Source organism: Scardinius erythrophthalmus, assembly GCF_964197995.2.
Source record: "Scardinius erythrophthalmus genome assembly, chromosome: 10".
In the NCBI taxonomy this organism is placed as follows: Eukaryota; Metazoa; Chordata; class Actinopteri; order Cypriniformes; family Leuciscidae; genus Scardinius; species Scardinius erythrophthalmus.
Window position 1 is genome coordinate 42,882,988 of NC_138230.1, and position 12,304 is coordinate 42,895,291.

The 12,304-nt window shown below is 37.6% G+C and overlaps 1 protein-coding gene across 1 annotated transcript in view; it reads right to left on the reverse strand.

Moving 5' to 3' along the window:
• csmd3b (CUB and Sushi multiple domains 3b) overlaps nucleotides 1–12,304 on the reverse strand; it is a 455,685-nt gene that overhangs the window by 242,750 nt on the left and 200,631 nt on the right. The window contains exon 6 of the mRNA XM_081376961.1: nucleotides 1,663–1,775. Within this exon, the coding sequence (XP_081233087.1) occupies nucleotides 1,663–1,775 (113 nt within the window). The remainder of the gene's footprint in view (nucleotides 1–1,662; nucleotides 1,776–12,304) is intronic.

A 12,304-nucleotide genomic window follows, 5' to 3' on the forward strand; every position in this document is an offset into this window, starting at 1 on the left:
GCAAATAGTTTAACTGTTCACTGCCCTTTGTTATTAGTATTCTAGTTATTTCCCTATAGCAGCTAATGAATCAGAAGTCTACGTAGCTTCTTCCGTGTCGCAAAATAAGCTGGATATCTTTAGGAAGTCAGATTAAAAATATAATAAAACACATCAACCATCCTTTATTTGTCTTGTTACTGGTTCACCTGGACTGGCCTCTGAGTTTCTCAAATGGAGGTAGTCTGTGTGTATTGAAGCCAAACAGCCCTGCCAATAACAGCTTTATTTTCTGCAGATGAGCATTGCCATCAACTGGCATCTTGAACCAGCAACAGCTGGTTAATGTGAGTAAGAGTGGAGAGGGCCGGAATGGAATGGGCTTCCATTCTGATGGCATCTTTTTCAGATGAATCAGTGGGCAAAATTGGATTTTGTTGGGCTGTGTCCTGAAGCGCAGTGCAGATGTTGCTTTCTGAACCCGATCACTTGTCCTGGTGATGCAGCGAGTACCTGCTATTTCACAGTCAAAAAACATGCCAGCTCAATTCAATGCAGCAAGCTTCTAATCACCACTCTTGGATCATACACAAGTCAAACAAATCCAATCCTATAGCCAAACTTCTGCTCACATTTTCAATTATCCAAGATGATTGCATGTCTATTTAGATGAAAGGATATAGAAGCAGACTGACGTCACAAATGTCTCTCAAGTTACGCAAAGCATTTCAGGGATGCTCATACCAACTGGTCTATTGAACAATTTGCATATCTGGTTTATAATGTAGTTTAAGTTGTAGCATCATGTAAATTCGTTTTTTTTTGTTTTTGCTTTGTTCTTTACTTAAGACTCAGAAAAATGATCCAAAAACCTAGAAGACTTTAGCATGTATGCATTTCCATATAAAACAACATTATGCGACACTTAATAGCATTGATATGTAAGGGTTGGCAAACAATTTCATATTTCACTCCAGACCTCTACAGAACAGCTCGAGCCAATGGTTATGTAGACACTGGAATCGGGTTTATGGTAAATGTGTGTAAGTAGTTCACAAACACAGTACGCAGCCAAGCACATGAGAAAATTATGGCTATGGATGGCCTGTCAAAGCATAAAACTTAAAAGCGGCTCGCTTTTCGCCCCGTTCTTTCTTTCAACCCCCACCGTTTTATTAAATTTGAGCTTTTATGAGAGAAGCAAAAAGATAGCTACTTTCAAAAGAAAGACAAAATGTGATTTGTTGTTGAGAAATGAGTTAGTTAGGAGAAACGGCACAAAAAAATAAATAAATAAATAAATCAACGGAAAAAGGAAAGAGGCATTCAAGCATTGGCAACAAAAACAACACTTTTCTGAATCTGAATGTTGAAAGTTATTGCAAAAATAGCCGGGTGAGCTGAAGTCAATGACAATCAACACAGTTTTGAAATATCTTTCTCATGCTTGAATTAATTAGACATCTGGAACAACATGATAATTAATATTAAATGTGTTTAACTCAGAATTTCAATACTTTTTTTTTCCATCTTTAATGCAACAAAAATTCGCAAATCAAAGATAATTAATCATGTAATTAATTATCTAGAGAGGACAATCTAATAGACCTTCACTGCAGTGTTCATAGGAGCAAGACTAGACATGGAAACCATGCATTTGCAATGATAAAGCGAGCAGCTTACCTTGATAATGGGCGCTGAAGCCTTTGTATCGATGGTTGCTGTCAGTAACAAAGTGTAACCTCAGCCAGTTCTTGTTGCTAACAATAGGAGATGGGACATTCATTCCGGATAGCCTGCAAAACATGAAGGAAAGCTCTTTACATTTGTTACCGAATGTCACACATTAACAACGACAACGAAAAACATTTATAATAAGCTGGCATCTGTCTAAACGGGCTGTAAAACTCACGTTTTGTAGATGAACAATGATGGATAGCACTGTCAGAATGAGTTTAAATGATCTGTCTGTTTAGGCTGTAAAAGTAGATGTTTAGATGGTCAATATTTTATCTTCTGAAGTATAAAACTTTCTGAAAGCTCATAATATACTACCAAGGTCACTGATCTAATACTTTGACATTTTGAGGCATGGCACTGGGGACATTTAACAGAGCACAAGCACCTTAACACTTAGTTCACCATTACTCATGGAGTGCACGTCGGGCCAGACATGGCCAGCTCGCTCCCTGGACACTTTTGAGGGGCGGTGGACACACACTGCAAATGTTGACAGGTAAAAAACATTGTTGTGTGTGTGAGTGCGCAGTGTGTCGTGAATCAGCGTGGCGCTGCAACAGAGGACAGAGGTCATTCTATCCCCAACCCTCCACCCATCAAAATGCTCCATCTTCATCCTACATCTGTCTCACTTTATTGATGACTAACTGGAGATGTCATTAAAGGACATGGCCACATGAATCACACTTTAATGGCCTTCACAGGCTGGAGCGGAGCCATATCATTACTGTTATCTTTCTCTCTCTCGCTCTCTCTCTCTCTCTCTCTCTCTCCCACACACACACACATTGTATATGTTCTTTTGGTTAAACTCAAAGGTAAAGTGTGTAATCTCTGCCCTGCCCCACTGCCGTCACCAAACAGAACTGTCAAAATAACGACTGTTGTTCTTTTTCATACGGTTACAGTGGAAAACAATAGGAAAAAAAGAAAATAATAATAAAAAGAAAGGAATGCAGCAACTAAAAAAGAGCTCTTGCTCTCTCTCTCTCTCTCTCTCTCACACACACACACACACACACACACACACACACACACACACACACACACACACACACATATACGATATATACTGTACCGTATATACAGTATATGCTGTAGGTTTGTAAGGAAAAAGGTGGATAGGCCTTTTAATAAAAGATGTAGACTGCGTCTGAAATCACATACTCTCTTCAGAATCTCACTGGAAGAAAATCCTACTGAATATGTGACGCTGGATCACAAAACCAGTCACGAGTCACACAGGTATATTTGTGGAAACAGCAAAATATGCAATGTATGGATCAAAATGATCGATTTTTCTTTCATGCCTAAATCATTAGGATATTAAGTAAAGATCATGATCCATGAAGATATTTTGTACATTTCTTACAGTAAATATATAAAACATTTATTTCTGTGAGTGAATGCAGCACAATCGCCAACATAAATGCACAACTTTAAGAACCCAAGAACCCTTTTCTTCTTTGGAAAATTATGAACTATGCATAAATTACTGCTATAAGTTCACTGAACACCAAAATATCCACTTTTTCAATTTTAACCCTTTATTCCCTAATTTAGGATTAGGGCCAAATTTGACCCATTGGGCTTTAGGCGTATCATGCCATCCTGGTACAGCTCAACCTGTTCACCTTGAAAGTTCTTCAGGCAACTCAAAGCATTTCTTTTGCCAACTGTAGGTTTTTGCGGCACGATTTGGCTCCATCTGTGGGCTAGCAGTCTCGGCAAACGGCACATCTTCATCACTGGACGAGTCATTGGACGAGTCACTGTCTTGGGCAGAAGATTCACCACCATCACTTTCATGCGGTTGAAACAATTCACCAGAATCGCTATCGCTGTCCAATTCAGGGCCAAAGTCACTATCATCAGCTTCAAGTTGCTCCAATACTTGTCTTACAGTGATCTTTCTCTGTTGCTTTCCCTGTCCTGAAAAGGGAGCGGCCATACTCCCTGAACAGATATACTGTACTACTTTTATTAGTCTCTGGCCCTGTACTACTGAGGTAACTTATTAAAATATATTATACTAATGAAATTATTTCAAGGCTTTAGCCAAATACAGGACTGTCACCATTCTCCATCAAAGTCACTCAAAGAACCAAAGGGTAATTTTTGACCCGACATTTTTTTAACCCATACACCCAGAGGGTCATTTTTGGCCCATCGTTTTTTGAACTAGCAGCTAATTCCAGTCGCTAATTTATCCAAAAAGAATATAAAACGTACTTCTAGGCATTCTGCAAGCTAATACTAAATAGATTAACAAAAAATACACAATTTTACCAACCGCTGGTTTGCTGAGAAGATGATTTTGTAGGTTTCCAGCTCAACAAAACAGCATGTGGTCAGCCATCTTGTTACTACCACTCTGGCACTTGTGAGTTCAATATTCATCCACTAGGTGTCTCTATGCAGGGGCTAGAAGTGGCGCTCTGGGCTTTTGAAGTTTTTTTTTGTTTGTTTGTTCATTTTGGGTAGCAGCAATTAACAGCAGCCAAATCTGACCCCGTGGGAGATTTTTATCAGTGTTTCGATTTTTTTGCACCCTCAGATTCCAGATTTTCAAATAGTTGTATCTTGGCCAAATATTGTCCTTTCCTAACAAACCATTCATCAATGGAAAGTTTATTTATCCGGCTTTCAGATGATGTATAAATCTCAATTTAAAAAAAAATGACCCATGTGACTGGTTTTGTGGTTCAGGGTCACATATTTTGATTCAGTTAACCAAAGTTTCTTCCGGTGACTCTTTCTGCAAGCTACATCATTACGACAGTAGGTGGCGACAAAAAAATTTAGATGTTATCGGTCACTTGAAATTTTTGACTTGGGGATGTAATTTTTTTTTACAGTGCAGGTAAACAACACCTTGATATTTGTACTATAAATCATACTGTAATAGTGCAAAATATGTTGTATGTTAAGTACTTATTTATAAGCCTGTGGCCTTTAAATACAATATTTAGAAACTGTGCCATTTGTGGCATAGTAACACACATCTTCTTTTTTGGTTTCACACTAACAAAACATACTATATGAGATTTCACAGAACTCCGTCAGCCTCCCAAAGGGACAACTGGTTTCCTGACATCCTAGTAATGAGTGTTTGAAAGGGATTTACATGAAACTTGCAAGACTTTGTTTGTCCCATTGTTGTTATGCGGTGGCACAATCCCAAAACAACAGTACTTGCACACACAAACCTTTCCATGTCCGTGACTTTACATGTCGCAGTGAGTTTAAATTAAAATCTGAAATGGAGTCCCATAAATTAAACATCTGTTACTATAAAGACCATAAATTAATTACGAGTCAAAACCATTTAGGTTCTTCCGTTTTATGAGCGTAATTTAATTTAAGAAATGAAGAATGGCAAAAGCCCCTTAAATTTAAAAGCCTAACATTAAAAAGTTTTAGTTTTATCCCCTTTTCTGCCAATAACCTACATACTCACAAAGTAGTGCCATGCCAAAATACACTTCATACTCAGCTTTGACTTTAAGGAAAGTACTTTTATTCTATCCATGCATGACAAATACCATTGAACAGACTCTACAGGCCCATATTCACACACATCTGCAAATATGTGATTCGGTCCATCATAATGAGTCTTAATGCACCAAAATACAGTGGTTACAGTCATTTTTGATCAAACAAAGTCTCAGCTTTCAGATTCTGTCATTTGTTTGTGCAAAATTTAAACATTAAATGTCATTTTGATGCTCTTTAAAGATCACTGTAGCGCCTCAGTTCAAACAGAAACTAAGAGTGCGAATGAATCGATAATTTCTTCTGCTTTACTAACACCTGTAGCATGAAAATACATTAACCCAGATGGATAATGTATAATGAGAGATACAGTATAACTTACTGAAATGTTTAATCGTGTATCAACATATTACCTGACATTACAGTTACCCATATCGCTAACAAATGGATGAAACATATTGTTAACTCTTTCCCCGCCATTGACGGAATTTTCCAGCTCTCCGTTGTTTTCTCTGTTATAGGGGAGACCGGGGATGGTTGTAACAGTTTTGACCTTTCTGTCTATATCTTGTAGTACTTTGAAGTCAGTGTGTTCAAAATGTGATCCAAACTAGTTACAAGTGTCTGCTATAAAATGACATAGCTATTATCTTTGCAACACAAACAGAAAATGCATGGTTTAGTTTCAAACACGAGGAGTGAAATGTTACAATTCACCCCATAGTCTGGGTTAGTTGTAACATACCCTGGGGTGAGATGTAACATTATGATATCCACCGGGGTGATATGTAACATAATGAAATAAGGATTTTGACAAAAACATTATTTTGAAAGGTTTTTATTCAACTCTGACTTTTCAATATAACTGATGTGTGTGTGTCACTCTTAGTCTCAGTGTGTTTGTCACTCTCAGTCATAGTAATTGACCATTATAAATTGATAAAATTATAATAAATAATAAATAAAATAATAATAATAAATTGAATAATAAAATTGTAAATTTTAAATAATAATAATTAATAAAATTGAACACTTGAACATTGTGTGTGTGTGTGTGTGTGTGTGTGTGTGCGCGCTCGCGCGCGCATGTGTGTGTGTGTGTGTGTGTGACTCTGTTGTTACTCTGTCATAGTAATTGACCATAATAAATTGAACTTGAACACTTAAACATTCTATTTGTGTAAGCATGGTTGTTACTGTCAGTCTATAGTATTGGCCATAATAAAAATTAATGTTTCATTGTTGTTACAACTAACCCAGAGTCTTGTTGTTACAACTAACCCAGAGTCATGTAGCCATGAACTAGCTCACCTTACAGCTAACAGGCAAAACATTAGCACTAACAACTTGCATGGAAAATATCTACACAGACACACAATAAACATAATAAAAGTTTGAGGAGTTTAACTACAAAGCAGAAATTCCCATAACAAAAACAAAAAAAGTAAAAAAAGTAACTTTCTTATCTCAAAATTGTTTTTTCCACTCTAACATGTGCTGTGTCTGCCACAGGGCTCTACTTTATTACATGTGGAATAAGAACTAAACTGAGCATGTGCGAAGTGATTCAGGTGATTTGTAACTAGTTCCTGATTGGACATATTGGAATTGTTACAACTGACCCGTGTTACAACCATCCCCGGTCTCCCCTACCGTAGGGGGCGCTATTACACATCTTCATGAAAGAATACAGAATCTCCTGATCAAAAGACAGTGAAGAAGAAGCTGAAACAAGTGATATCATATAAGCAGATGCATTATAATAAAAACATTTTTAATGCATTTAATGCGTTTTGTTTACAAACAGAGGGTCTGTTCTTTCTTTTGAAATATTGAATGTTCAGATATTCAACAAAATATTCTGGGGGCCACGAAACTTTTGTGAAAATTTTCAAAAAAGCTGTTACTGGCTGGCAACCTTTTTCAAAAATGCTGCTGGGGAAAGAGTTAAATATAGATGAACTATATTATAAATGCATTACATTTTTACTTAACCTGTTAGTAGGGAGACCAGGGATGGTTGTGACACTTTTCAGCACCTATAACTCGCTGAATTTTTTAGCTTGAGTTCTCAAACTTTTACACAAAGTACCCACATTTGTTTACTACAAATGGAATTAATTCAACCCTCAACAAGAATATCACAGACCTCGTGAGTTGATGTGAAATGCATGGTGTTCCTTTGTTACAACCTACCCCACTACCGGGGAAGGTTGTAACACATGCTGGGGTAAGTTGTAACAATTAGACAAAAGAAGTAAAAATGGATGCCATACCATATCACCCGGCGCAATGCAGCTCCAAGCGCGGCGCAAGTGTTTTTTGCTAGTTTCAGTCCGACACAGTTATCATTTTCACGTCTTGCGCCACGTTGTTTAAATAGCAAATGCATTTGTGCCCATTTGTGTGCTGGTCTGAGAACAAGGTGTGTTCTGGCGCATTGTTGGCACGTTGCTATTTTGAGGCAACAGAAATAGACTGAGCCATTGACCGACTGAAATCTGCTTTAAAGTCTAAGGGCCCTATCTTGCACCCAGCGCAATTGACTTTGTACACCGACGCATGTATCATTCCTATTTTGCACCCACGCAAAGCGCGTTTTTCCCTCCACAGAAGCACGTCGCTAAACTAGGGAATGAACTTGCGCTCATTGGGCGGTTCAGCGCAAAAAAGGAGATGTGTTACGGCGCAAACGTTCCTTCATGCTATTTTGCAGGTTTAGAAAACAATTGCGCCACTAACCAGGAAAAAATTGTTTAAAGTCAGTGGCGCGTTGCGCATGTTATTCATATGCTATTTTAAGGGCGCATGCTTGGCCATAATCAATGTAGCGTGTGCACAACGCACATACACTTTGATTCTCTCATCTACACAGAAGCAGCAGTTTTCATTTTTGCAAATCATACATTATTACGATAGATAGATAGATAGATAGATAGATAGATAGATAGATAGATAGATAGATAGATAGATAGATAGATAGATAGATAGATAGATAGATAGACAATTTATTATCTATTATCTACAATTATTTATCTAGCTTACACATTTACCCAAATTATCATACGCCTTTTTAACCGAAGTTAATTTGGGTGGGTTTCTCCATCCCCAACGTCCCTGACGAGAGCGTCGGTCTCCTCGGCTGTGAACCACTCCTGGCGCGCCTGGCAAATCCACCGTTATAATAGGAATCCGCTTTAGAACAAGCGCGTCTGCTCTTAAAGGGAATGTGACATGACGCTCTGATTGGTTTATTTCACGTTACGCCCAAACCACACCTATGAATAATGAAGCTGCTTCAGACCAACCCATTTTAGATTTGCGCCTGGCGCAAGAGTCATTTATCCCGCCGGGAAAATAGCAACAGCGCCAAGACCCGCCCACAAAGTTACTTACGCTTTGCGCTTTGACACTTGCGTTTCAGATTGTTAAAATAGGGCCCAGTGGCTCAATGTATTTTTTGTTATTTAAACATCGTCTAGTAATGTGCGCCTATAGGCGGGTCCACAACGCGCGTACACTCTGCTTATTAAACATACAGGACGCACAGCAGCACACAAACATGCCAAATATTTAATATAAAAGGATTACACTGTAAAAGATTAATATTGTGTACATAAAGATATGGTGGAATCCGGCTTGTCTTGTAGATGGTCTGCTTGTGGGCTTTAACCTCTGATTTTAAGATCCGTTTGCGCTCTGGAGTAAATAGCGAGTCTGCCATGGCGTGAGCACACCTGGCTTTTAAAGGGAATGGGAGATGAGACTCTGGTTGGTTTATTTCACGTTACACCCAAAACACACCCCTTACTCATTAAGAGAATAAGGACAACCCTTTCAGACCATGCGCCGGGAGCGCCGACCATTTTCCCCGTCGTTAAACTAGCAAAAGTGGATTCGGACATGCCCTTTAGACCATGCACTTAGATCATTAAAATAGGGCCCTATGTCTGTTTGGCTCGTGTGTGTGTGTGTGTGTGTGTGTGTGTGTGTGTGTGTGTGTGTGTGTGTATGTGTGTGTCTGTTCGTGTGTGTTTAAATTTGTCAACAGTACACCTAATAATAACACTAGGCTACTACAATGTTCCTAATTAAACAACATCTTTTTTATCTTTAGGCCAAAAAAAAAAAAAAACATGTCTGTGTGTGTAATTTAATCTACAAGACAAACGTATACTTAACGGTTTACTTAATAAACACTACTTCAATGTACCAGATTAAAAAACATCTTTGTACATCTTTAAGTCTAACAAAAAATAACGTCAATGTGTGTGTGAGTGTTTGTCTATGTGTGTATAGTCTTAAGAGTCACAGAGCTGACAGATGAATGATGCTGGTAACCCGGGAGTGAAGGCTTGATGGGCCCAGAAACTGCATAGGGCCCATTTCACCCAAACCTTCTTTGGCTTTGAGTCGTTAAATTGCTCCATGCAAACCACTTTATTTAAAAAACTGGCAGAGACACCTCTGTCAGTCTTTCTTTTTCATGCCCTCATTCTGTAAAAACATTCAAATCAAGAAAATTCTTAGTTACATTCTTAGTCTGTAAGGGGATTTTTGTAACACTTTTTAAATAAGTGTTACAACCCTCCCCACCCCTGTCAGCCAATGCTTGTTGAAATTAGCAGGGGAAAATGCATCACATATTGCCTAAGAAACTACAATTTAATCTAATATAAGTCATACAATCATACAAAATCAGTTTTTTCTCTATATATTGTGCAATTGCCTGTTTCCAGCTTTGACAATCACCATGCGTGATCGGGTAAGAAGTAGGAAAATACTGAAGTGATCACATGACTCCTATCCTACTACTACTAATAATATCCTAGTTAAAAAAAAAAAAAGTCTTAAAATTGTTTGGAATCTTCAGAGGCCACCCAAAAAAAGTTTTGGAGAAACAATTATAACATTAAAATGCTTTGATTTTTTTTTTTATTTTCAGTGCAGAAAAATGCAAAATGATGGAGCAGGTCACAAACTTACTTATACTTGCATCATGCAAACTTATTAAAAAGACAACCCACCCATGTCCTTGCAGACGGGCCATAAATTTGAAAATATATTGAAACCTCAGATAAGTGTCAGCTAAAACGTATAGGTGCCATGAAACGTAATGCATGTCCCTCAGATAGATGCCTACAGATGACTGAGGAACACACGGTGTGAAATACATGGCCGAATGCAGTGCTTCAGTGATGCCCTTGTTGTATATCCGCTCACTTCCGAACAGAAATACAGCTTTGTTTTTTAATTGTAAAGTGAATTTTAGTGCACTGGCTAATTTACTTCAGCTTATTGATGCGATTGTCCCGGCTGCAAGTCACACTTCTGTATAGCACATGTTATTTGTAATTGCCTGACAGTTTAATTAAATAAGTGTGAATTTTGCAGCAACATAATTTGAGAGGCTGGTGGTGTTCGAACCCAAAGCACAACAGCAGAACTCTGATTCCTCCACAACACTTATATCCCACAGCTGAATAAATCACCATGCAAGTCAATAAACCCTTTCACATGGATAAGTGTAATTTAATCAGCATAGCTCATTCCAAGGTGTCTGCTCTGTGTGTGTGTGTGTGTGTGTGTGTGTGTGTGTGTGTGTGTGTGTGTGTGTGTGTGTGTGTGTGTGTGTGTACAAGGTCAGGAAAAGGAAGCGGAGGTTATCAAACACATGGATGAGCAAAGAGTCGTACGAGCAAATCCTACCATGTCGGTGCAGTTAATCCACATGGAATGGTGAAATGGTTTATAAATAAGACTAGCTGATATGGGGCTGCATTGGAAACAAATATTGCTCAAAATATGTACACATATTATATGATAAAGAACAAAATAAGGTTGCAGAACGCATTGCTTTTTCAGTCAATAGACAGATCGTATTTAGCTATTAAATAATTTGGACCAAACAGCAACTGTTGCAATGTAGTCTAGAAGTATTTAATGACAGATAATGTCAGTATATATATATGTGTGTGTGTGTGTGTGTGTGTGTGTGTGTGTGTGTGTGTGTGTACAAACATATGAGAGAAAGAGAATATATATATATATATATATATATATATATATATATATATATATATATATATATATATATATATATTATTTATTTATTTATTTATGCAACATATAGTGTATATCTTCATCAAAGTGACTCTAAATATACATACTCCATGTCTGCATACTCCATCTGTATTAATAAATATGCAAGTAATGTATACAGCTGGACTAAGCCCAGTTATTTAATTTTGAATGATCCAACTCTATCTGCATTTATGTTATATGTGATTTAAAGTAAAAAAAATATACAATAAGCTAAAATGAAGATCTTTGCTAACAAAATTCAGACTTTTTTTCTATAATATGGGATATTTATGATAGATTTAAGATATTTTAATACTTTTTAAAGGATGTGCAGACAGCCTAAAGTGGCATCAGAAAGGCAAGAGGAAATGAATGAGTGTGGCAGAAAGGAAGAGACACAGAGAGAGTTTGAGATGTGTAGGAGCGGACAAGGTACAAAAAAATAACAGGAAAAGTCAAAAAGGTTTAATAAGAGGAGAAAGAGACTGCATTCAACTTTCTGAATCTCTGCATTCAGAAAAGTCCTCAGTGTGAGATAACTGGCAGTCAATGTACTAGACAGGGAGGACAACAATTCATTATTGCCTGTGATTTTGTTCAGCTGTCAGTGGGTGGTAAAGCTTTAACGTACCACTTTTGCTTACTATTTACCCATAAATGGAGCACATTAGTATCTTAAAGGAACATATTAGTACAGGAATGGTACAGTATGTAATAGGAGCTTTTGAAAGGATACCACCCTAGTGACAGCTTTTAAGAGTATTGAGTGCCGCAGAATTTTTGCTTTCAGTGTGGAGAGAAATATTGCTTACCCTGATTATGAGATTACAAATCTAATACTAACAGAAACAATTTTAAACACGCTTCATACACCCAGCAGGGAAAGGTACTGCAGGTACACCCCAACTTGTGCTACAAATCGAACGAGATTATATAGCATGTATTGCGGGTGTGTGAGATTTTAGAAGTGGTTTATAGCTGACATGCATATGAATGATGTGAATGA